The sequence below is a fragment of the Hemiscyllium ocellatum genome, chromosome 39 (genome assembly GCF_020745735.1).
Source record: "Hemiscyllium ocellatum isolate sHemOce1 chromosome 39, sHemOce1.pat.X.cur, whole genome shotgun sequence".
Taxonomy (NCBI): Eukaryota; Metazoa; Chordata; class Chondrichthyes; order Orectolobiformes; family Hemiscylliidae; genus Hemiscyllium; species Hemiscyllium ocellatum.
This window is the reverse complement of record NC_083439.1, coordinates 4,175,299-4,202,562: the sequence shown is the minus strand read 5'-3', so window position 1 is coordinate 4,202,562 and position 27,264 is coordinate 4,175,299. Positions and strand designations below refer to the sequence as shown.

The 27,264-nt window shown below is 39.8% G+C and overlaps 1 protein-coding gene across 1 annotated transcript in view; it reads left to right on the top strand.

The window, feature by feature from the left end:
• The window catches only part of spg11 (SPG11 vesicle trafficking associated, spatacsin), a 133,080-nt gene that overhangs the window by 67,836 nt on the left and 37,980 nt on the right, over nt 1-27,264 (top strand). Inside the window, exons 20-27 of the mRNA XM_060853205.1 lie at nt 4,689-4,755; nt 8,144-8,309; nt 11,024-11,232; nt 15,372-15,480; nt 15,582-15,741; nt 17,716-17,979; nt 23,942-24,142; nt 25,018-25,125. Of these exons, the coding sequence (XP_060709188.1) occupies nt 4,689-4,755; nt 8,144-8,309; nt 11,024-11,232; nt 15,372-15,480; nt 15,582-15,741; nt 17,716-17,979; nt 23,942-24,142; nt 25,018-25,125 (1,284 nt within the window). The remainder of the gene's footprint in view (nt 1-4,688; nt 4,756-8,143; nt 8,310-11,023; nt 11,233-15,371; nt 15,481-15,581; nt 15,742-17,715; nt 17,980-23,941; nt 24,143-25,017; nt 25,126-27,264) is intronic.

Genomic DNA, 27,264 nt, shown 5'->3' with positions numbered 1-27,264 from the left:
TCTTTCCTCACTATCTCCATGGGTCCCATCCTAGTTTAAATTCTCCCGAGCAGCTACAGCAAATTTCCCTGCCAGTATTAGTCCCCTTCCAATTCAGGTGCAATCTGTCCTTCTTGTATAGGCCACTTCTACCCCAGAAGAGATTCCATGAATCCTTCTCCCATACATCATTTCAGCCAAGCATTCATCTGCTCTATCCTCCTATTTCTACCCTGTGACATGTAAACTCTCCCTAAATACTCAAGGCCATTTTGCTTCTTTCAATCTACACACCCATGAAATAGCACTGTGTTATTTCTCTACAAAACACTGCTCCAGGCTAACGTAATACTTATGGTTTATATATTTAAGTTTAATCAAGACTCCTAACTCCATAAAATGTATAATCAAGAATGAACCCACTCTACTCGCTGCTGCAGATTTACTGTAAGGTCACACTTAAACTATTCACTTATCTATTTCTGGGCTGTGACCTCTCCCAAACAGGTTCTTCCAAGATTATTTGTGAATTTCACTGTTTGTTAATTTTCCCAATCACACTCTGATGTCCAGCAATACAGGAATTCAAGCAGCAAAGGCAGTAACTGTGCAAGTTCACTGCTGTGTGAGTTAGCAGTGTGCATTTCTCTCTTTGTCTGTCGCTCGCTCTCTGTCTCTTTCTTGCACTGACCTCACCATGTCCTGCCTTTGTCTGGTCATCTCCCTTTTAAAAGTGCTGCTGTTTTGACCTTTTTTTCCTCAAGTTTCAAAACAGTGCAACAGCATATAAAACCGTAATTGCTACTCCTGAAATTCGAGGAAATCACCTCCAACACCTAAAATACTTCAAAAAAAGGAGCAGCTGTTACAGCCAGAAATTTTTCCTGTCCTCCATTGTGGATTACCCAGAATCAAATTTATCGAGGATGATTGCTTCTGTAATGGGTGCTGTTACAATATTGTGTTGTCTGAGCGGATGGACCTTCATTTCTTCATGGAGTGTGGGTGTCACCAGTTAGTGCAACACATTGCCTGTCCTTAATTGTTCTTGAGGTTTAGTCATGAATCACCTGGAAAGCATAAGATACTTGTTGTGTGGGCACTCCTGAAATGCTGTTACAAAGTTATTTCCTGGACTTTGACTGTATAGCCAGTGTAGAAACGTTGATATAGATCAAAGTCAGGATAGTGACATGGAGAAGAAGTTGCAGGGGTTGGAATATGCTTTCAAAGGAGTCTTGATGAGTTGATTAGTAAATTAAATGGCTGGTCTAAGGAAACTTTTCTTTTATATTTGAATTGTGATTATGACACAATTAATCATAGAATCATACAGCACAGAAACAGACCCTTGAATCCAACTTGACTTGTAAAGCCACAACACGACATTCCAGCTCTTATCCTTTTAATGTTCTGACCAATGAAGGCAAGTGTGTCAAATGCCGCCCTTCACTGCCCTGTCTGCCTCTGACTCCATTGCAAGGAGTGATGCACATGCTCCCCTAGAGGTCTTTATTTGGCAACACAACACCCCAGGGTCTACCATTAATTGCATAAATCTTGCCCTGATTTACCTTACCAAAATGCAACATCTCACATTTATCTAAGTTAAACTCCATCTGCCAATTCTTGACCCATTCCCCCATCTGATCAAGATCGCATTGTACTCTGAGATAACCATCTTCACTATACACCAATTTTGGTGTCATCTGCAAACTTGCTAACCATACATGCTATATTCACATCCAAATCAGTTATATAAATGATAAAAAGTAGTGGACCCAGCACCAATCCTTGTAGCACACGACTGATACAGCACTGGTGCATCAAGTATAGACTTTCACCAGGAAAGTTGCACAGTGTGTTAAAAATCAACTCCGACTAGAGTGCCAGAAACACACCAACATAAATGAATGCCTTCACAGGAATTGTGTAAGGAAAAATAAAGTCTGGTAAACTGTTTGGATCTTTGAGGAAAATCATAAAATCATGCGATAAAAGAACAAAAGAACGCTATTTTTTTCCCATAGAAACTGCTTCTTCAGCTCCTCTGAGTTTTAAAGTTTGACGTTTATTCTCCTCCCTCAGAAGGTGTAATGAGGCCTGTATTCTAATTTTGAATGAGATGATTTTCAAGACTATACTCGAAGTCTCTGGCAAAAAATATTGTGTATGTCTGTCTTATCCAGGGAACCCTGAGGAGGCAAGTATATAGAATAGTTTGTGCTGTATGTGCACAGCATGAATTTATTTGTAAACAACCTGGACATTGGTCAAAGGTTTATGATGTATGAATTGCTTTTGTGAGTGAGAGGTGCTTTAATTTACTTTCCCATTTTTGTGCTTGCCTTTGGTCAGTGCATTGAGTATAGGAGTTGGGAGGTCATGTTGTGGCTATCCAGGATGTTAGGCCACTTTTAGAATACTGCATTCAATTCCAGTCTCTGCTATCAGAAAGATGATGTTAAACTTGAAAGCATTCAGAAATGATGTACAAGAACGTTGCTGGGATTGCAGGGTTTGAACAGTAGGGAGAGGCTGAATAGGCTGGGGATTTCTTCCCCTGGAGCATTGGAGGCTGAGAGGTTTGTAAAATTATGAGGGGCATGGATTGGGTGAATAGCCAAAATTTTTTTCCACGATAGGGGAGTGCAAAACTAGAGAGCATAGGTTTAAGTTGAGAGGGGAAAGCTTTAAAAGGGACCTGAGGGACAACTTTTTCACACAGAAGGTGGTGTATGTATGGAATGAGCTGCCAGACGAAGTGGTGGAGGCTGGTATAATTGCAACATTTAAAGGGCATCTGGATGGGTATATGAATAAGAAGGGTTTAGAGGGATATGAGCCAAATGCTCCAATTGATTAATTTAGGCTATCTGGTTGGCATGGACGAGTTGGACCAAAGGGTCTTTTTCCATGCTGTACATCTCTATAACCCTATGCCCGCATCCTTGTTATTGCTGAATGCTACCCGTTCTTTTTCATTTTATTCTTTTCCCAATTCAGTCCTTCTGAAGCACTGCCATTATAACTTCATTATTTCACACCTTAAATTTGACTGTGGATTTTTAAACACAAGCCATGAGCAAATACGTTTTAATTAATGGAGAAAATTCATTTGGTTTGAAGGCACATGTATTTGGAAAGGCATGCGCTTATTAGGGATAGTCAACATGGCTTTGTGCGTGGGAAATCATGTCACACAAACTTGATTGAGTTTTTTGAAGAAGTAACAAAAAGGATTGATGAGGGCAGAGCGGTAGATGTGATCTATATGGACTTCAGTAAGGCTTTCAACAAGGTTCCCCATGGGAGACTGGTTAGTAAGGTTAGATCTCATGAAATAAAGAAAGAACTAGCCATTTGCATACAGAACTGGCTCAAAGGTAGAAGACAGAGGGTGGTGGTGGAGGGTTGTTTTTCAGACTGGAGGCCTGTGACCAGTGGAGTGCTGGGTCCACTACTTTTTGTCATTTACATAAATGATTTGGATGCGAGCATAAGAGGTACAGTTAGTAAGTTTGCAGATGACACCAAAATTGGAGGTATAGTGGACAGCGAAGAGGGTTATCTCCGATTATAACAGGATCTTGATCAGATGGGCCAATGGGCTGAGGAGTGGCAGGAGGAGTTTAACACCACTAAATGTGAGGTGCTGCATTTTGGGAAAGCAAATCTTAGCAGGACTTATACACTTAATGGTAAGGTCCTACAGACAGTTGCTGAACAAAGAGACCTTGGAGTGCAGGTTCATAGCTCCTTGAAAGTGGAGTTGCAGGTAGATAGCTTGGTGAAGAAGGCGTTTGGTATGCTTTCTTTTATTGGTCAGAGTATTGATTACAGGAGTTGGGAGGTCATGTTGCGGCTGTACAGGACATTGGTGAGGCCACTGTTGGAATATTGCGTGCAATTCTGGTCTCCTTCTTATCGGAAAGATGTTGTGAAACTTGAAAGGGTTCAGAAAAGATTTAAAAGGATGTTGCCAGGGTTGAAGGATTTGAGCTATGGGGTGAGGCTGAACAGGCTGGGGTTGTTTTCACTGGAGCGTCAGAGGCTGAGGGGTGATCTTTTATAGAGGTTTACAAATTTGAGGGGCATGGATATGGTAAGTAGATAAAGTCTTTTCCCTGGGGTAGGGAAGTCTCGAACTAGAGGGCATAGGTTTAGGGTGAAAGGGGAAAGATACAAAAAGAGACCTAAGGGGCAACTTTTTAAATACAGAGGATGGTACGTGTATGGAATGAGCTGCCAGAGAAAGTGGTGGAGGCTGGTACAATTGCAACATTTTAAAAGGCACCTGGATGGGTATATGAATAGGAAGGGTTTGGAGGGATATGGGCCGGGTGCTGGCAGGTGGGACTATTTTGGGTTGGGATATCAGGCCGGCATGGAACGGTCTGTTTCTGTGCTGTGCATCTCTATGACTCTATGATTGCTTTACAATGATAATACATCCAGAATAAGAAACAATGTACGGGGTAAAAAGGCTCCATATTTTTCATTTTGAGTTGAACATGGATGAATAACTTCGAAATAGGTTAGATATATACAATATATATACATGTTAACTATGAAACAAGCATATCCTTGTGAGTAAATTAATGGTCAAGGCTTGCATTGAATATCAATGCCCACTTTCCAGTGAATACAGATGTGTGCTTTTTTTAAAGTTTCCTTTGTTCATGATTTTTCTTTTCTTCTGTCTGCAGTCATTACACCCCTTTGATCCATCACGCCTCTTTGGCTGGCAGTCTGCCAATGTGCTCTCCACTTGTGGTAAGTTGCTTTCAGGTTAATAGAATGTAACCAGAGTAATACATGGAGGTAGGAGGGAGGGAAGTGAGGGAGCTTGGCAAAGCTTTCAAGGGCTATTAGGATGTCTTTTTGCTTGTTATAAACTGTTACACTCATCATTTTCTACTCATCAATGTGTCTTAGATAATTAATGTTCTTTGACGTACCACGATAATGAGTCTTCCCTGCCTGACTTTAAGCCAGGAGTTGCTCCACTGCTATAGATTTAGTTTAAACAGAGAACGCAAAAGTTTGTCACACTGCGAATCGCAAAAGTAAATATGAACAGCAAAGGCTCCAAGTAAAGGCTGCATTTAGTTGAGCCCATTCAGAACTAGAAGATCAGTACCTAAAATGTGCAGAGCTTACTAATGTCAGTCTCCAATCTGACCCAGAAATCAAGCTCAGCAGACTCTATTGGGAAAAATATTTGTGCTGACTAGTAGCAGCACTTGGGAGTTATGAATAGGTGTTAACATTCATCAAGGACTCATTAATTGAATAACTTGCAAATACTAACTGTCAAGAAAGTTTGACTATCAACAGAAGGTCACAGAGGGTGCCCAGTACCCATGGACTGGTATCATAACTTAATTACTTAAAGGTAAGGATAGACTATTATTTGTATTTTACTTTGAAAAGCCTTGAATTGAAATGAATTTGAACGTAAGGTCTGTTCGCGTAGTTAAAAAAGATGAGCCATAGTAGAAGTATTACTTTTATTGGGTAAACTGAAAAATTTCAATTGTAGAATCATGTGATCAGAACTGTTGGCATTCATAAAACACTTATCGGTAATCCTGTCATCTCAGGTGGTGTATGCACTTGGTTGTGACATTCTGTTGTTTGACCATAGTGCACACATTGTAGCTGAATTTCGCCAGTTTGAAGTGTGGATGATTGAGAATCAGTTGAGGTCCTTTCTGGATTATCATTTATCAGATAAACATTGACTCCTGTACATTCTAATAACCCCTTAAACTATAATTTAATTCATGCACAAAATATAGTGGTTGGATTAAGTGCTGAGTGCTACTGATGCTGTATAAGAGAACCTAATATAAATCACTGTCTTCAGAAAAGAAATGCTAAAATGAGAGCACTCAAGGCAAATAAATAGCCATGGCAAATAAGGTTAAGGATAATCCAAAGAGATTCTATAGGTATATGAAGAGCAAAAGAACAACTCGAGGGAGAATAGGGCCCCTTAAAGATCAACCAGATCAATGTGTTGAACTTCCGGAGATGGGAGATCTCAGGAGATATTAAATTAATATTTTGCGTCAGTTTTTACAGTGAAGAAAGAAATGGAGTCTGGAGAACTCTGGGAAATAAATATTGATGGTTGAAAATGGTTCACGTTACAGAGGGGGAGGTGCTGGAGGTGTTAAAAAACATAAAGATGGATAAACCTCCAGGACCTGATCAAGTGTATACCAGGACCTGTGGAATATTAGAATAGAAATTTCAGAAATATTTGTATCATTTTATAACCATGCCGGAGGTGCTGGACTACTGGAGAGTGGCTAATGTTATTCCTTTAAGAAAGGATGTAAGGGGAAGCCTGGGAACTGTAGACCTGTGAGTCTGACGTTGGTGGTGGGTAGGTTTTTGGTGATTCTGAGAGGTAGGGTTTGCATGCATTTGGAGAGGCAAGGACTCAATAGGCCTTGACGTTTTGGGCAAAAAGCTTCAGGAATGCTTGTGGGTACCTTGTGGCTGATTTGACGTAGAAAAATGTGGCAAAAGCTGAGTCAACAACAACAATATTTAGAGTACTTTTAAAATAATAAAGCATCCCAAGACTCTTTACAGGAGCATTTGAAGTACCACTTCCAATCCACACATTGTGGTCATATAAGGAAATATTAGGTCATGTGACTGAAAGCTTGGTCAAAGAGGAAGGTTTTAAGGTGCCTATTAAAATAACAAAATAGAGGTGGAGAAGCATGGTAGAATGTTCCAGATCTTGGGGCCGAGGCAACTGAAGGCTCAAGCATTAATGATGGAGCAAATGAGATTCAGGAACATAGGATTCCAAAAATAGAGGGAGACTGTCATCTTTGACTATTGTGAGGTGGAAAGGATGACACCATGGAATGATTTGTAAACAAAAGCAAATCATAGATCGGTAGTTAAAGAAAAAGTTATAAAATGTAAAAGAGAAATTAAGAGTGGCAAAAAGACAACTGAATTAATTTTTGAAGGTTAATGTTCCAAACAAAACTGGATGCAATGAATCTGTCTTATTTTGTGCTCTGTGGTTGTGCAAAAGCCAAACCTGCCTGTGCGTTTAGAACGCTCCATAAGATTAGTGTGGTTTCAAGCTCTAGCAGTTCTTGCCCCTCGCCATTTAATAAAAGTAATAAATCATAGCTCATTTATTTAATGAAGAACAGATCTGAACTACAGTTCCTCCTTTCCACTGTACTGCTGTTTGCTTGAAGACAGATTAGCTGCAAAAATGTTGGTAAAATCATTTTTATTCCATTCTTTTTAAAAAGGAAAATTTAAACTACTGTAAATCAATAAGAAAAATATATTTGAAATATACTAATTTGTTCTTTTGATTTAGATTTATTTTTAAAAAGAATAAAAATTACAAACATTTCTTGCTATATCAGTTCAAGAAGCTCCGAATCTGAAACCTGAGAATTAGTTCATTCTGGCTTGAGAAAGCTTGCCAAGATAAGAAATAGGAGTTGAAATAGGTGATTTGGTCCCTTGAGCTTGCTATGTCATTTAATAAGATTATGACTCTCTTTGCCATCAGCTCAGATTTCATATGCTATCCCAGTAGGCCTTAAATTCCTGCATACCTAACATCCTACTCAGTTACCCTCTGGAGTAGACAATTTCAAAGATTCACAATTTCCTCTGATCTCAATTATTGTAAGTGGCTGGCCCCTGATCCTGAGTCCATGACCCAGCCAGTTCAGATGGAGGCAACAGCCTGTCAGCATCTACCCTCCAGGCTGTTATAGATGTCGATGAGTTTCAGTAAGACTCTTAAGTGCCAAAGAATATAGGCCTCCTTATATAGTCGTCCTCTCAGCCTTTTGGTGCACCCCTTTTAATGCTACATTATATTCTTGATCCTGCGATGGAGATGCTAGCACTTGGACAACTTTCTTTATTAAAGCATTTTATAAAATTTTCATTTAATGTGGAAATCATAGTTGAACCGCACAGTCAAACATGTCTGGGTCTTATGTGATGAGCAGGTTCTGAGAGGTCCATGAGTCAATGGAAGAAATGATAAGAGGTTTTGAAATCTGGTTTTTCCTTTGATCACCAGTGATATTGTGTTCTGCACAAGATAAGAAAAACTGAGGATTTTCTAAGAAACATTTCTGCATTCTTTCCACAGACTTATCAAATGATTTACCTCATTTCTCTTGCCCTGACTTGGTGAATAAGTATGCCATAACTGAACGCCTAGATTTTTCCTACTACTTGCGTCATGGCCGGCCATCGTACGCATTTGCAACTTTTGTGGTGCAGCAGCTTGCAAAGAGCAGTTCACCCAAACAGTCGTGAGTATGGTAGCAATGCGAATAATCAAAAATAGTATGTGATGCTGCTCCCTTTTTGCTGCTTCTGATCTTAAACTTGAAAGTAGGTGTAAAGTGCTTTGAATCCTCCACAGGTATGAAGGGCACTCAAGAAATGTAAGTCTTTTTCTCATTTTCTAAATATATTGTTTGAGGGGGTGGTGGAAGAAGACTCAGCCATAACTTGCAGAAGGGAATCTGATGAGTAATCTAACAGAGAACACTTTCTGTACAATGGGAAAGTCATAGTATTAAAGGAATGGGATGAATTAGAAAGGTCTGTCAAAGTACTGCACAGCCATAATGCACCGAATGAGTCTTCTGTCCTCTACACCCTCTCTTTGTGTTTACCACAATTAATTATCTGACCATAATCATGATGCTGTGGTTTTTGTACTTGCTGTGTGAAGCCTGGCTGCTTTCTTGTCTCACTACATAAATTATTTCATTGGTTATACATATTGAGGCGATGAAAGCTTCAATATAAAAGGAGGGGGTGGTGGGCGGCAAGATACAAAGGGACAATAGTTAATATTGGTAGTTACATTCTTCAATTTTTGATTTTAATTATTGAAACTTTCTAGTACCTCAATCCAAATCAACTGCTTACTGGAGGGCATTGTGATTCATCAAGGCTAATTCCTTTGGTTCATTTCAAGTTGTAAAAAAAACTTATCCTTTCATAGGATGTGTATGTCACCTCGCAAGTTCAACATTTATTTGTCCCTAATTGCCTTTGGAAAAGTGGTGATGAGTCACCTACTTGAACTATGGCAGTCCATCTGGTGCATGTACCTACAAAGTGTGTTTTGGTACAACTGAAAGTATCACTGAGCCATTTATGATGGCAGTCAAGAGTTAACCATGCTGCTAAGGAGTCAGAGGTGGGCATGACCAATTAAACAGATTTCCTTCCCTAAAAGATATTAATGAACCAGATGAGTTTTAATGATAGTCATAGTTTCATGTCACCATTACTGAGACTAGCCTTTGATTCCTGATTTAAGTTCCACCAGCAGCCACATTGGACTTGAACCCTTCCCTCAGGGCAGTGGTGTAGACTTTGAGGGAGATGTTTGCGCAGTGAAATAGTAATCCAGCATTCTAAACTAAGTCCTCGGGGTCATGGGTTCAAATCCCATGAGGACAGCTGTTGGAATTGTAATTCAATTGATTAAAAATGTTACGACACGGTGGTGAACCCTTCTGTTAATTAGACCAAACTCCCAGAAAAGCTAACCTGTCCTTGTAAACTGTTAAAATTTGAGTAACTGAGAGCTCCCAAATTCCACTATTTTTAAAAAAAAAATTTTTTTTTAACTCTAAAGGTAAACCTTAAACAACTATTTACCACTGTAACCCTCCCTTTTTCTTAACTGCTTATTACCTGCTTCAAAATCTATAACAATTTACTGTTCCAATAAAACGCTTATTAAAATTACATTAACTTCATTTCAAATCCATACAGAGGCTGGCATCTTTGTCTGTCTCTTGGCTGAAGATCACCCTGGGTCATTGTTTTTCTTTTCACTGTGAAAATGTTTTGTATGAAACAGTACCTTTGATAGTGTTTCCTAATTTTTTGGATCTGTGCTGATGGCAGTTGCTCAGCCTGAGTTTCACAATGCCTGCATTTTTTTATATCCCCAATGTTGAATTGTCTCATTGGTTTGATGTTGGCAAAACAATAAATTCAAACTAGATTAGGTTTAGTATCCTGGGGCATAATTTAAACTGGTTAAATTCAAATTGTTGTCAAAATAGCGACCAACTCAGCTATCTATTTCACTGCCAAATGTTAAATATCTTCAATTTTCCAGTACATTCCGAGACTACTATCTAGTCATATGACAGGTGTTTGTAAGCTCTGTGCAGAACAGCATTCTCTCTGTCAAAGGTACAGTACACTCCTTCAACTTCATAACAAAAGAAAGTACAGAATTTAAAATCTATTTTTAGTAATGGAGCTTTCAAACCTGTCTGGTGGGGAAGGAAATCTGTTGTCCTGCCTATTCTTGCATAAAAGTAACTCCAGCATTGTGGTCAACTCTTAACTGCATTCTGAAATGGTCTGACAAGCTACTCAGTTCAAGGGCAATTAGAGATGGGCAACTGCCTTCTTCCCGTAAAAGCATTTTAAAAAGATAATCCTGTGACATTATAGTTATGCCACTGGAGCTCCATGCCCCACAAGGCCATGGAGGCTAAGCTGTTGAGTGTATTTAGGACAGATACATAGGTAAGAGGATCAGAGGTTACAGGAAAAAGCCAGGATAATGGGATTGTGAAACCTATCAACCATGATTGCATGGTCTAGCAGGCTAGATGGGCTAATTGGCTGAATTCTGCTCCGTTCGGATTTTATAGTTTTTGTTTTTTTATTTCACAAACTAAAATGCAACTTAGGATTTTTAAAAAAGCTGGTTCCGTTACTGATCTGTGCGATGCAAATTTATTTTCCTGCAACTAGGGTATTTTTGGTGTAAAGTTTCTATGTTTTTAAAATCTTCTATATGTTAATGCATTTTGCAGTGCATTTAAAGATTATTTAATACAATTATCAGAATTTGGAATTTCTGCTGAACACGGTTTATGGAATTAGATATTTTTGTAATGCAAGCTAAGTATTAATTGTTTAATATTCTATAAAGAAACCTTTCTCTGAAAATCTCATTTGCTCCTCTTGCCTGTTTTAGGATCCAACAAGCAAGCATTGAGGCATACACTCTGGGGTTAGCTCACTTCACTGTACCTGCTGTTGCTGCTGCCTGTGTCGCCTTTCTTGAATTACTTGGTGTTTCCAGTTTTAAACTCCGGATTGATCTTAAAGTTGCAGATGCCATTTTGAAACTTTGGTGTACAAATGCAGAAGAAACTCAACGCAGTTTATTACGAGACACCTTGGGTAATTGCAATGTTTCTCTTGTGATGACAACCTCCAGTTTGTACCATATCAGGTTAAAGTAAATATTGCATTACTTTGTGGTCGCGTTTGAGAGAGATGTGGCTTGCTTAGGCATAATTGAGTTATTAACCTAATTGATTGACGTTTAGGTTTTACCTTGCTTGAATTTAGACTTTTCTTTTGATATGTCCTTATGGCATGTGTCTTCCAACTGGACTTGTTGTTCTTTGGTCTGTTGGAATTATGATGGTTTGTTTTGTGATGCTATCATACCTAGGATTAAAGTACACTTCAGCACTTCTATTTTTATTTTAAACTATATTTGTTACTTTTTAAAGAAGCTACAGTCCCTCTCGGGTGAATAGTGAGAGACCTGGACACTGAACATAGGTGGGGGAAGTGGGGTTCAATTCACTGGATTCTCTAGGTGCGTTGTTCATTGCTCCCAAGATGTCACTTGACCCACTTTCCTCCCTTGCTGTTGCTTCTTCTCTTCAGGCATCCACTTCTGAGGCTTAGGCTGTGCTGGGACTGGATCGTCTTATCAGTGACTACCTCTCACTGAATGGCGAAAGTTTCAATTGTCCTAATTTAGGCCTCTGACGTGTGTTTTATCTGAGGAGCTGACTTGTTCAGGTCTGTCAGGTGTCCCTGGCTTCCCTATTGGAAGGGGAAGGATTGTCACAAGCAAGGTACTTTTCACCCACTCTGTCCTGCCTCACCTTACAAAAAAGAATATATTTGGTGGTGACTGGATGATTTGCAATCCCTTTTCACTTGTTCATGGATTGTCCGTTGTCGGAACAATCATATTTGTTGCCAATTCCTAAATGTTCTCAAGAAGGTAGTTGTTACCTGTTGTTTAACTACTGCTATCCATGTGATGGAGGTACGTCCAAAATGACATTAAGTAGAGAATTCCAGGATTGTGACTCTGATAGTGTTTTGTATTTGATCTATCATACCTAGGGTAATGTGTGCCTTGGATGAAACTTGCAGGTGGTGGTGTTCCCATTGCATCTGTTGCTCTCATTTTCCTGGAAGGGTAATGTTGAGAGTCTGCAAGGTGTTGTTGCAGGTGACTTATTGAGTTTGACAATTTATTTCTTGCCTGATAGAACTCCATGGCAGTGCTTGGATTGGAAACCAAAACGAGGTATTAGTTTAACCTTTAGGCAGTTGGGAGAGCGAAATGATGAACTGCAACAATAAAATAATAGCAATGGTTGGAATAGCTGCTAGAAAGAGTTTTCTATATTTGTACAGCTTTACATTAGGCTGCTGTAAGACAACTTATCCAAGGACAGGGCTTGGGGAGGGTCAGTTATGTGGAAAATTATGCAAAAAGTTAAAGTGGAGGAGGACCTAGCAAAGGTTAAAAGTTTCCAGAATAAGAAATTGGACAAAGTATGAAAAGTGTCAAAACTCTAAGTTTAGGCACAGCAGATAAGGGGACAGCTGAGATTGGGGCAATCATTGCAAGACTGAGGGGGTTGTACTTAAATGCATGCAGTATACAAAACAAAGTAAGTGAACTTGCAGTGCAGATTGGAATTGAAATTGGCAGGTATGATGTTGTAGGTATCTCTGAGACATGGCTGCTAGGGGATCTGGGCTGGGCAGTAAATACCCAAGGATATGCATCCTATCAAAAGGACAGGCAAAAGAAGCAGGCTTGCCTTCTTAGTAAGAAACAAAACTAAATTGATAGCAAGAAACGATACAGACTTGAAAAATATAAATCTGTATGGGTAAAGTTGAGGGACCGCAAAAGAGAAAGCACCCTGATGGGAGTTGTGTACAGATCTCCTAGCAGTAGTAAGGATGTGGGCAAGAAAATATCAAGAGAAAAAAAAAGTATGTAAGAAAAGCATTGTTACAATAATCATGGGGAACTTCAGCACGTGGGTGGACTGGTAAAACCAGATTGATAGCAGATCTTGAGAAAAGGAATCATTAGATCCCCATAGTGTGGAAGCAGGCCATTTGTTGCAATGGGCCCACACCGACCCTCCGAAGAACATCCCACCCAGACCCACTCCCTTATCTTATCCCCGCATTTCCCTTGGCCAATTCATTTAACTTGCCCATCTTTGGATTGCGGGAGCAAACTGGAGAGGAAACTCATGCAGAAACTGGGAGAATGTGCAAGACGACAGACAGTCTCTAAGGGTGGAATCGAACTTGGGTCCCTGGTGCCAAGAAGATGGAGGAGCAACAACAATAGCAGGGGTTCCTGGGTGTAATTTAGGCGGTACAGCAGAAATTCACCCCAAGGAAGAAAAAACCTAATAAGGGGAGGTAACCAAGGCTGACCAGGGAAGTCAGGATCAGTATAAAAGTAAAAGAAAAAGCATACAATGTGGTGAAGATTAGTGGGAAGCCAGAGGATTGGGAAACCTTTAAAAGCCAACAGAGAACTTTTTTTAAAAAAAAGCATTAAAGGACGAGAAGATAAAATATGACAGTAAGCTAGCTAGTAATATAAAAGAAAATTGCGAAAGTTTTTGAAATGTATATAAAAGCTATGAGAGAGGAAAGAGTGGACATTGGACCATAAGGTTGGAGAATTGAATTGAATGATTTATTGTCACTTGTATTTTATAGTGAATAATACAGTAAAGTACAGTGAAAAGCTTCAAATATTGCCACATCTGGTGCCATTTTCAACAGTTTAAGGTTTTAAAAGGAAAAAGATGTAACTGAAAAAATCTATCTTCATTCAGCTGCCTTTGCCGTGAGTCCTGAGCTGATTCACCGGCAACACAACACCTGCGCTGCCAGCCCCTCCTCCACTGCCTCACTACCATTGGCATCAGACCCATTGCTGTACGAATTGCCACTTTTTAAGCACCACCTCTTCGCCAGTGGGTACACCTTGCTGTCGCTGACTCCTGTGATGAACCCACTGCCCTGCAGCCAGAAGTCCCTGGCTCCGCCCTGCCTTGATCACACCAGGAGAGCCTGCACTGGGCCTACTGCACCCAGCAGTCTTTGGCTCCACTGCCAGGCCAGACTGTCAGTGTCAAGGGTTCCACTCCGGCTGCCCTCCTCTGAGATGTCGCTTTGCTAAGCGCTGCCATCTTGAAGAATCTGCTGCTGCCGCTGCCTCCGATCGCGGGAGGAGTTTTACCACCACCGGCCCTGAATGAGGATGTCCATGCTGCTGCTGCCTCCAGTTGCCGGAGGTGCAACGTCCAGCTCTGACCCCCCAGGAGGCTACCACCCCTAGGGACATGCTGTTGCTGGCATGCCAATGCCTCCAGCCAGCCCCGCCAAGGCAAAGAAAAACGAAAGAAAGGAATGAAAGAGAAAGGGCAGAATTAAAAAAGGATAAAAAGAAAGAAAGCAGCTGGGAGTGGATGATCCCTGAGCGAGATCCTGCACATAGCCCTACCACACTACTGCCATCTTGGAGATGTGCAGCAGTGATGGGAAGCAAAGGAAAGGTCAGCGAGCTGAATAGGTACGTTGCAGCAGTTTTCATAGTGAAGATACCAGAACTTCGAGAGTCGGTGGCAGAGATGAATGCGTTGGCTGTCAAGGAGGTGAAGTTGCTGGGGAAACTGAACGGTCTGAAGGTAGATAAATCTAACGGTGTGGTTGGGGAATCTCATTGAAATTTACAGAATAATGAGAGGTCTGGACAGAGTGGACATAGAGAAGATGTTTCCATTAGTAGGAGAGATGAAGGGTGCAGCTGCACAGTGAAGGGGTGATCCTTTAGAACTGAGATGAGGAGGAATTTCTCCAGCCAGAGGATGGTGAATCTGTGGAATTCATGGCTGCAGAGGCCAAGTCAATAAGACAGACAGGTTATCGATTAGAAAGGGCAACAAGAGTTATGGGAAAAAGGCAGGAAAAGGGGGTTGAGAGACATATCAGCCATGATTGAAAGGGGGAGCAGACTCAATGGGACAAATTGCCGAATTCTGTTCCTAAGTTTTATGGTCTTGTGGATATCTCATGAATAATTTGGTGCTTTCATAATATCTTGCCCTTTGGAACTTTATTTTATCTCATCTTGAAATCTTTTTGTTTTCAAAATTCACATTTCATTGTTGAAACAAAGTTCATGTCCATTGGTCAGTATGGTGTCACATTTCAAAATAAGACTTCTGCCTCTCTGTCTTTTCCAGCTGAAAAACTTCAGAACTTGATTGAATTTAATGGATCAGCAGCAGAGGAGTTGCTGACCCATTTAGAAAATGCCACTTGGGAGAACTTAAAAACCAGAGATATAAGCAGGTAAAGGGGCAAAACAAAACCCCAATTTACTAGGATTTGTATCTTCTCTTATTTTGGGTGCAGCTTCACATGATTAGTAATCACGTTAAATTTATTCATAGGACATCTTTTGAAGCCGGTCAAGAGTGGTCACTGGTAGCACAATTCTGTAAGCTTCACGGCATTACTGTCAGCTTGGCTTATCTCCAGGAGTGTGCCCGAGAGGATGCGTGGCTGCAGTTTGTGATTTTTGCTCAGCTTCACAACTACCAACCCAATGAGGTAACAAGTTCATAATAATTAATCACCATTTACTTTTTTTGTTCTTCAGTTACAGCCTATTTTTGCCTGAATTACATAGTTTGAAAGGTTTTTTTCCGTTTTTTTGGTGTCTGCACCTCCTTTTCTCCTTGCATTCTTCCGGAAAAAGTAGCCACCAGTTTACTACCTTTTTCTGAAGAGCCTAACTTACTAATGGAAATGTGTCACTGTCAGGGGCTTAGGATTCCTTTCACTTTGTCCCCATTCACTAGCCCAAATAACCTTTAAATCCAAACCCCTTCTAAGTATGTCTTTATTTAGATACGCAAGCAATCTTTGGAAGCATAACTGTGCTCTAGTTAAAGCAGATATACAATTAATATACAAGCCAGGAGTTGATTGGCAGTGAAATTTTCTAGAACCTTGGAGAGCAACTGCCTTGATGGAATTGCTGACTCTCTTAAGACACAATAATTGAAATTTCTGAAATGTTCGGTGCCTCAAACATCTGTACGCATCTTTGCAGATAATATCATTTGAGATTGTGATTTTTTTGTTTAATTAATAAAATTGCCAGCCATTCTTCATTATTTTAGAGTGTAATGTTAAAAGATTAAATTGGAATATCTCTTTGGACATTAATGTGATGTTAAAGGCTTAAACTGCATTGACTCCACATTCTGGAAGTGGATGGGGGCAACAGTCATAGATGACCCCCCACTCCATTTGGACAGTCATTTGCTACTATTCTCCCTGCTTTTATCAAATTAAACTATCATTCTGTCCAGAAATTCTTCCATTCAGAAATGCTTTCTAGCTATCCCCTGAAGCTAGGTATATGACACCTATATATCTTGGGGAGTCACTGAGTCAGGAAATTGTCTGCATAATGATTCCCAGGATTAGGACATTTGCATTTGCATTATCTCTGAGGATGATCTCATCCTACCATTGTACCTGGGGTAACATGCGACTGAGAGGGAATGACTGGGGGTTGTCTTGAGTGGCATGTGACTGAGGGAGTGGCCAGAGTATCTGTGAGCATGACCAACTGACCTGTATAAAAGGGATGTGTTTTCTTTATTCAGGGCCTCATTTTGACTTGACTTGGCATGCTTGTGAAGAGGGTCAAAGGGGGATCACCCAGCTTGTACACGTTTTAATAAACTTTAACTATTTGCAGAAGTTAGTGTGTGCGCACTAACCTCAGGAAAAGAACCTAACAAGTGTGTCCAGGGCTCTTCAGCCGACATGGGATATGAGTATAACAACAGAGCAATTGTTTTCCTGGACTTTTCTTTCCAGGGACTTGGGCTAATAATCCAGATATGTCACCTTAAATCATGCAACAGCAGGCTGGGGAATTTAAATTATTTCAGTTCAATAGATCTGGAATCAAAAGCTGGCATTGATAATGGTGACCATGAACTGACAAATTGGGTGGCAATACAAGTAATTACTATTCCACTTGTTATGCCTGAATGTGAAGCCTGGATATCTGGATGAAGTGTTGAAGGTCACCCGATACCTATGGAATTGTTCCCCAATAAAAGTTGATACTTTTCATAGGACTTTTTTTAATGTGTGAACAGCTGGTTAGAAGTAAAATGGACTTGTCGTTCTGTGCAGAAATTCTCTGTACATATTCTTCTGTAGGAGACTAATCCCTATCATCTCATTTAAGTTTTCATTTGAATTTTACAATTTGTCCTGGTATACACTCAGCATTCATAAAATGCTGCATTATTTTCCATACTCATGTGACAGACCCCAGATTAATCTCATTTGCATACCAGAAATATAACTTCTGGTCTTATTTTTGTCAGAAGAAAATTGAGGTCTGTTTGTTTCATTATACATTGGTCCACACATAATTTTCATTACAGACATTAAATCGCTTTAAGCGCCTTGAATTGTTAGTGAGCAGACCAGCTATCTGTGCTACTGTTTTCATAACAGTATGTCCTTATGTTGCCATCTGATTCTTTTTGATAGGTGAAGGCACTATTGAAAGACTTCAGTCCCGCTCTTCAAGATCACCTGACACTAGCTTTTCAGAACTTGCAGTTTGTTGCACAAGAAAAGCCAGTAATTTGTTCTGTAACCAAGGAAGAAACCAACAAGAGAGATGAATCTCCAGTGGATCTTTTTCAAGTTCTGTATTGGTGCCAGGAGAAGGCAAAACCTTGGCGTTATCTGTTGAGTGAGGCGGTGCGGCACAGTGCCCCCGTGTTGAGTGTTTTGGCTGCATGTTTTCAGGTGAGGACCCTGTGTAGGCTGAACACAGAAAAAGGGATCATGGTTATAAAAGTGTTGCCAATAAATCCTGTCAGGAATTCATCAAAGACACTTTTGCTCAAGGAATGGTGAGAATTTGGAATTCTCCACTATCCACAGCAGTCAAGGTGAAGACCGTATGTGTTTTTAGGGGGAAACTGAATAAGCATTAAAGGAGGAGGAGAAAATAAAACGGTATGCTGCTCGGGTGAGATGGAATACACTGGGAATGGGTTAGTGTGAGGCATAAGTACCAATATATACCAGTAACCGTGAATGGTCTGTCCCATTGTGATGAATATAATGGATATAGCAAAGTGTTCGAAGATAATGTTCTCCGATTCACTAAACATGATATAATGTTAATGTAGATGTGAAATGTGTGAAGTGTGTAGCTGGCTTTGTTTTGCTAAGGAATTTAATTATAAATATTGGCTAGGCTAGAAATGAATTTCTTTAACTAGAATCTCAAAAAAAGCTCAGGAAGACTCCATCAATTCCATTGTACTGGTAGTAGCCCCGAAATTGGAGCAATGAAGTAAATTTAGTAATACGATTTCAGTACCTTTGTTTAGAAGAATGATAATTGTACTCGTGTCACTGTGGGCTTTCTTTTGCCAAGGTTTTGTTTATCTGAAGTGTTGCTTACTAATTGTGTAAATTTTTGTTTTCTTGCCAAAGCCTTGGCTTTTTATTATGAAGTGTTAGAACAATAAAATCAAAAACAAGTTAGAACATCAAGAAAACTAAATCTTGCTCATTGGTCCATATCTCCAATTCATGTCAGTTTGACATAATAATTTCTTGCTGACTTGTCACAAACTGTTCTGCACTATAAACCTCAAACTACATCTAGGTTCTAATTTGTTAAGACCAAACAGTCCTGCAGAAAGAGAACTTAATTGACAATAATTGTGGACTAGAGTTTGGCTGTACATACTTCTGTGTAATGCAAATTCCGGATACAACCAGCAAATGAAATTTCAGATAAACTAAAGTTGGGCTAAGAAAAGCCCACAATGAAAGAGTGCTAGTACCATGGTCTAAACTGTATTGCAGAACTAGCACCTGCACAATGGAATTGATCGCTTTTTTTAAGATTCTAAGTGAGCTTTCAAAATGTCTCTTGCCTCTCCAGCATTTTCCTGAAAGACTACCAATTGAGGGTTCCATTGTTATGTACTAGATCAAACCCTTGCGGATATATCAAGCAGACGGTCTAGATTGTAGCTTTTATCTTTTTTTAAAGACAAATGTAAGATGCTGTGTTCCAGATATAATTCAATTGGTTACATGACTCAGATTTAAGCAAAACACATGTTATGCTTCTAGTTAAAATACGAACAAAACAAAGGAGAATTGGTGTAGCTTGAACTCTATTGGAAAACTTAACAGAATAATAACTTATTTAACTACTTAACAACTGTTTCAATATAGTAACATATTTCATAAACACACCCTTGGCAAAGGCAAATTCAGTAAAACAGATTGTCTTATGTGATTCTGGCAGTAGAGAGAACCCAAGCTCTAAAGAAAAGTTCCAAAGCCTGTCAGGCTATTTACTTTTATTGAGTTGGACCAGATAGCTCATCATCAATAGCTCAAGAGCTCTCTTCAAATAAATAAGGACAAAATACACCTCCTTAAAGCCATGGTATCATCACAAAGTGAATTAGCAGGGGCAGCATAATGGCGTTAAAGCCCATGCTACTTCAGTGGCTTTCCCATCCCATCACCAATTGCGGCTCTAAAGTAGGCGATTAATTCCTACACAAAGGCCTCACCATGTTACAACTAATATTTATCCAGCGGCAGGCACAAGAATTTGGGAGACCCAGAAAGCCTGTGGCATGCCTCGTGTGTGCTCTCTGAAGAAGATAGGGGGAGTAAAAAATGAGGTCTGCAGATGCTGGAGATCACAGCTGCAAATGTGTTGCTGGTCAAAGCACAGCAGGTTAGGCAGCATCTCAGGAATAGAGAATTCGACGTTTCGAGCATAAGCCCTTCATCAGGGCTTATGCTCGAAACGTCGAATTCTCTATTCCTGAGATGCTGCCTAACCTGCTGTGCTTTGACCAGCAACACATTTGCAGAAGATAGGGGGACACTAGTTCAAGGATGCTCAGTGGCTGATTGAAGGACATGGCATCAGGAAGGAGAGGGCTGTTGAGAGTCACCCATAAATGTAAGCCCACTCTGGGAAATCAAGATAGAATTTAATGTAAGTGGAGAACTGGTGAGAGCCCTTTGTCGCATCTTTTCAGGAAGGTCTATTCTTTGATTTGCCTACTGCACAGGGCCTGACCTTTCCTTTTGATCAACTGTCCTACGGTAGAACTCTCCCCCAAGTACTGTCAGTGAATCACAAGCAAGCAGCTGCTTTATATTTGGTAGTGCTGCTAAAATGTAGTGACTGCCATTAGTATACACCGACATGAGACCCAGGATTGCCAAGGAACCCAGGCCACAGATAAGGGATGGAGTAGGAACTTAAAGGGGTAGGTGCCCCACTGGAATGGGCAGGATGTTGGCAGCAAAGGCTGATAGAAGGCTCACAGCAGTCCTCTCCTGCCTGCCAACCTACCTACCTACCACCACCACCACCTCAGGATCACCATAGGAGAGCATTAAATTCAATTCCTGTGTGTGATCCAGATTGACCAGTGTTTCATATTTTGGTGCTCTTCTGCCAGCTATCATTGATTGGTAATTTGAATGGTTTTAATTCTGGAGATCAATAAAGTTCTTAATTTCAAAATATTTGTATTCAAAATCAGAGGCATTGCAATCCCTCCTTGATAATTCTGAAATTTAAATTAATTAAAAACACAATAAGTGAATGTAAGAATAAAACATGTATTGCACAATGAAATAATTTTATGAATGTGTCTTTGGTAGTTTCTTCTGTATAGGTTCCTACAGACTTTGGATATAGACTTCAATGCGCAATTTATTTTAGTAGCTTGGTTGAACTTCTGTTGTAAGAGTAAAAAATGAGGTCTGCAGATGCTGGAGATCACAGCTGCAAATGTGTTGCTGGTCAAAGCACAGCAGGCCAGGCAGCATCTCAGGAACAGAGAATTCGACGTTTCGAGCATGAGCCCTTCATCAGGAATAAGAGAGAGAGAGAGCCACCTATCCCACCTCCATCGCCCCTCCCCCTGGTCCCTCCTCCCTACCCTTTATCTTAGCCTGCTTGGCTCTCTCTCTCTCTTATTCCTGATGAAGGGCTCATGCTCGAAACGTCGAATTCTCTGTTCCTGAGATGCTGCCTGGCCTGCTGTGCTTTGACCAGCAACACATTTGCAGCTGTGATCTCCAGCATCTGCAGACCTCATTTTTTACTCGAAGATTTTAACCTACTGCGAATCCTCTTACAAGGATGCCTTCCTTGAAGAAGCTCTCTTCCTCCCTCTACAAGGATTTCAGTGAGTCCCTCTCTCACTGCACCCACCATCTCCTCTGCACAGAAACTCTTCAGCCATGTTCTCAAACAGACTCGTTACCACAGCCACATCTCCTTCCTCAGCAGCCCTCAACTCAGCACCGCCCTCCTAACCTGCAATCCTCTTCCTGACCTCTCCGCCCCCACCCCACTCCGGCCTATCACCCTCACCTTGACCTCCTTCCACCTATCCCACCTCCATCGCCCCTCCCCCTGGTCCCTCCTCCCTACCCTTTATCTTAGCCTGCTTGGCTCTCTCTCTCTCTTATTCCTGATGAAGGGCTCATGCTCGAAACGTCGAATTCTCTGTTCCTGAGATGCTGCCTGGCCTGCTGTGCTTTGACCAGCAACACATTTGCAGCTGTGAACTTCTGTTGTATGCTACAATTGGTCCCTTGTCATCTGATTGGAGATTCGAAACCATTCTAACAAAATGATTCACAAAAAGCGCGTTACATTTTCTTTATAATTTTCTTTGTTTTTCCTATAGTCTTAGACAAATACAAGTCTTTATTTCTATCACCTTTATGACTATGAAGCATTCCAAAGTGTGTTGCAATCATGAAGTGTTTTTTTTAATTTAAGATCAGTGTTATAATGTCAAAATACCAATGAATGAAGTCTAGCATTCCTTTTGTTTTAAATTTCGTGTTAATGGCCGAAGTGTGAAATTCAATAACTGCCACCACCCACTGATGAGTGGGAGAAGTAGATCAATTAAATGGGCAGAAAGGGGGTTTTAAAAAGTATTTCCTTCTTGGGTTTGTCCAGGAAGTATACCTCCTCCGTGAAAGTACTTGACAAAATCGGGCTGTATCTTTCTATTATATTTTTATCCTTTGAGAGAACCATTTAGTTGCAGTTGTGTAGGACCAAAAGTTCCTTGATTCAGAGATTTACATTGTAATTTCCCTCAAATATGATTGTTTATTTTCAAGTTGTAACAGTAAAACGTATCATTCATTTTTCAAAGTTGCATTATGCCACAGAATTGTACATTACAATGAACTGAATGTAAAACGAGACCATACCAGATGACTGATGAAATTATTTAAACCATATGTTGCAGATTTTGTCTGTACTAGATATTCTCTGTGGGTCTTTTTAACTAAGCTTTACCTCTATTGTTCAATATATAGTTATATACTAACATGAACCAGGTGTTGCACCTCCTTTTATTGTGTGAGCTGTTCACTGTAATCTCAACTGCATCCACAATCCCAGGGCAATTCTCCTTCTTTCAAGACGACAGATTGAACCATTGAATTTATCGCTGATAATAAACAGATTTGATTTTGAATATGATGAACAGAAAGTAGTTTAATGTGAATTTCAATCTATTACTTATTCTTGCAAAGTAGAAAATAACAAAGTGCATTGCATCATCCCTGTTAGGCTGCTCTCAATTAGTCAATCTTTTGAAACTAATTTTTGTTAAACTGAAAGGATGTTTTTAAACCCCATCTGATTTGCAGTGTAGATTACTACTGACTCTTTGACCTACAATCCTGTAGTCGAAAAGATTGACCTCTTGCTGTATGCCATATACAGGAGTTGTCCTCAGGGTTGTAATTAAATCCACCTACAGCTTTCCTACTTTGTTCTTCCCCGGCAGCTTTACTTCAGTGGAATGAAATCATTCGAAAATCACATCCACTTTCCTTTCGTTAATGCATTACCAAGCCTCATTGTCTCAAAACTGATGTGGTGTGTGAGAATACCATCGTGAGAGGTTTCAACGGAGTCTAATTCACATACCTGGATTTAAGCCCTTGAGAACTGTATAGCTAATAGAAATATTGTAATATAAATAATCTGAAATTTCTTCAAGGTGACAGGGTGTAATTTAACATTGAATATATCTGCATGTTTCTTGACTTATGATTTATTGTCTGAATGAATGTAACCGCATATGGTATGCAGTTAATTCTCTGACCTTGTTCTCAAGTCAAATCTATGCACAAAGCTGTTTAAAATGGTAACAGCTACTCAGGACTGGACCTAACCGGGACATTCGTCTTATAATGAAGTTATTGTGTCTATGATTCATCATTATATATCGCCAGGTTTCCATTGTGACAGGCTCAATAAATCAGTTAATGAATAAAATACAGTTGTGGTTTTAGTATTGACTCAGAATTGAATCTAGAATTGTATAGACAATAGAAGTGGAATGTTCTCAAAATCAAAAAAAACCTCCTGAACTTTTAATGTCTGCTACTATAAGTACATTATTTTCTGAATTTAATTTAAAAATAAAAGTAGTTTAACGTAATTAAAAAAGACCAAGTTGCAGACCATAAATGGCGAAATTATAAGAGTTTGGAAATAAAGATTTGATAATGCAAGCATAGACCTTTTCAAAAAAGAACTTGGAGGTAGCAAGAGGAAAGACTTTTTGGAGACAAGCAGTTTAGATATGGTAGCTTTAGCCTATTCCCCTATCTATAAGATCATTACTGTGGTGTTGTGGTAATTGCTCGTCTTTTCCATTCATAGGAAACTGATGTTCTTCAGTGTCTTTGTGTTTGGATTATTATGACATCAGATGATGCAATTGTCTCTGAAGTGACAAAACATATTAATGATTCAATAGAATATCATGAATGGAATCTCCATGATCTTTCGCTGATGTGGAAAGTGTTACTGGAAAGAAGAAAAAGTAAACAACTTGTTCGAGGATTTCAGCTTTTTCAGAAGGTAGCGCATGGTTTTCTTAATTTAATGCTGCATTTTGAATTTTTAGCGAGTGATAGAACAGTTTGGCACAAATGAATAAACCATGAGAGAGCAAAACTAGGCTCCCTTGTGAGCCAACTCACTGCCAAAGGTCCAATGTTTTTGGTTTGTCATCAAAAGTGACGAATTTCAGTTTGTGACAGCAGTTTGGTTGCTACAGACTTTACCTTCCCAGATGTAGGGAGGGTAAAAATGTGCCAGGATTCCCAATGTTAATTGGTATTGTGATTCCAACAGAAAGGTCTGACCAATAGTAAGAGTGAAATTTTGGATTCCGGTGTACTGCTTTTCCATATTCCTATAACTTTGAGATGCACTATATTATAGATTTCCAGCTGGGCAATATGGTTTAAATTACCCCTGAAATTTGGGTTGGCTTGAATAAGTTTGTACTTATTCAAGTCTGTGCGTGCGCCCCATACCAAAGCAGAGCTCTGATATTAAGGCTTACAGTTGTGGTGTGATATAGCATTGTTGAAGACTGCATCCTGACCAAACCAGGAATCCATCATGAAAATCGAGAATGTTGAAAGTCCAAGGACAAAATTTAAAAAGCAGATTTCCATGGAAACGTTGTTCCCTCAGTAAATAACCATAGTAAAGGATTAACTGATCGTTTCCCTAAGTGCTGATTGTGTGCCTTTGCAGAATGATTTTTACAGAATGGTCACTCCAGAAACATTAGTGTTAATATTGAAGGAATCTGTATCTTTGTGTCAAAATAAGATTCTTTTGTTGTAATTGAAACTAACTGTCACTTTTGTGACTTTTCTTTTGACAATAACCAATGGCCTGTTCTTTCCTAATGTTTTGTGTTTTTTTTTTATTTTTGAAAGCACTGTCCGTGGGTCTACATGTTAGAGATGTATGAATTGTGCACAGAACACAAGAATTATCAAGAATCAAAGTTGAGACTTCAGGAATTCCAGAAATGCTTACTGACTGTGAGTCTGTAATTTGTCATCTTCTGAGCTAGCTGATTTGCATTGAGTTGGGAACAGTATCGAGTGTACACTACAATGATTTTGAGAGTGAACATTTTTGGGCATTGCCTGTTGACGTCATGAATCAAGTTTTTAGAAGTATTGAATCATGGTCCATTTTTGTGCAGAAACCATTCTATTTGATCCATTCTGACTATGCTGTCTCTCTGTAATGACACCTAATTTCTGCCATTGCTTTGATTTGGTTTTCCTTGTTGACCAGCAATTTTTTTCACTACAGATCATTTGGCAGTTCTCTATTGAAAGCTTTGATTTGCATCTGCTGTCATGGCTCTGTGAAAGATTTTTGTAGATTCTAATCACCTGTTTTTTAAAGAAAATTTTCCTCTGTAACTGCTTTTCCCAATCATCTTAAGTTGGTGTTCTCTAGTTCTCAACCCTTCTGCCAACAAGAGCAGTTTTTCCTTATCCATTCTGTCAAGACTCCTCGTGCTTTTGAAAACCTCTATCAAGTCTCCTTTTCACTTTCCTAAGGAGAAAGGCACCAGCTTCTCCAATTTATCCGCATATTTGAAATTCTCCAACCTTGGAACTATTTTTGTGAATCTTTCCTCCACCCTGTAATGTCTTCCTACGCTGCCCAGAAGTGATGCTGCACAATTAAAATCTCTCATTAGCAAGAAGACATTTTTTATTAATGGAAAACTGAAACAATTACAGCCTAAGAATCTGTGCAGTGTGATTTGGAATTGTGACAAATCAATCTGTCTCCTACCATTTAGTATGTGCCCACAGCAGAGGAAACTGGCTTGGTAAACTGAAACTTATAGTTTGTAACCTGAATGAGGCAGTGTGCCCCATGATGAACAGTTAACTTTTGTGCTATTGTAATTTGCTGCAGGATCCAGTGAGCTGCTCAACATATATTCATTTCCCAAGTGACCAAGATAAAAATCAACAATGTTGGTACTACGAGTAATTTTCCAAATATAAAGCAAACCTTAGCATTGTTTTCCTTTCGGAATATTTTGTTCAAGTCACCTTTGCAATTGTTCAACTTAGTATTGCAGTTTCAATCTTGAGTTGAGTCAAACAGTGAGCTAAACACATCATAACCAACTCTTGAGAAGAGTCCATGTTGCTAAAATTCCAGAATAGAACATCTAGGCTACCCATTATTTTGCACTTCTGACTTGACAATTGAGTATTGCTGATAAAATAACACCACTTTGTCTGGGACTCCTTGAGACCCCTCGGAATCCTAGTAGCACACAAACCCACCAACACACTCAAACAAAAACTAACAAACTTAAAAGACCCAGTACAACCCATGGACAAAACCAATGTTATCTACAAAATTCCATGCAAGGACTGCCACAAACACTACGTCGGACAAACAGGAAGAAAGTTAGCCACCAGGATACATGAACACCAGCTAGCCACAAAAAGACACGACCCTCTCTCCCTCGTAGCCCTACACACGGATGAAAAAAAACCACCACATCTACCCTGGGACAGGCTAAGCAAAGACCTGCCAGAGAATTCCTAGAGGCCTGGCACTCCAACCACACGCCATAAACAAACACATAGATCTAGATGTCATCTATCGAACCCGCAGAAAACGAACAGGAAGTGACATCACCACAAACCCCAGGAACCCCATCCAGGACAAAGATATAAATAGAAAGCAGGAGACAACAGCTTCGCTTCACTTAGAGGTCACCACTGATGATGTTACCTAGCCAGGTAATGAAATGTCTGGATATCAAACCTACAGCTCATCGACCAAACCTACACCCTAATTTGGGAATATCAGTCTGGCTTAGCGTGGGGCATTTGCAAGTGCTGGAATCTATGTATGTTAATAACAGATTCACAAGCTAACCAAATAGCACTGTGTATCATACAGTACAAATATTGTTTTGCTGTATTTTGGCATTTCATGCAAACTGTCCTGATGACACAAGATGAAAAGCATCCACAAAGTGTCATTTTTAAGCAATGTCAGAGTTTGTGTTACCAAATGATAAAATGATACTTACAGGTTAAGTCTCCTCAGTATTTGAGGTGTGAACATCCTTGATTCTGCAGCCCTCCTTGTATATATTTGTTTAAAACTGGACTGATGTTTGATAGTTG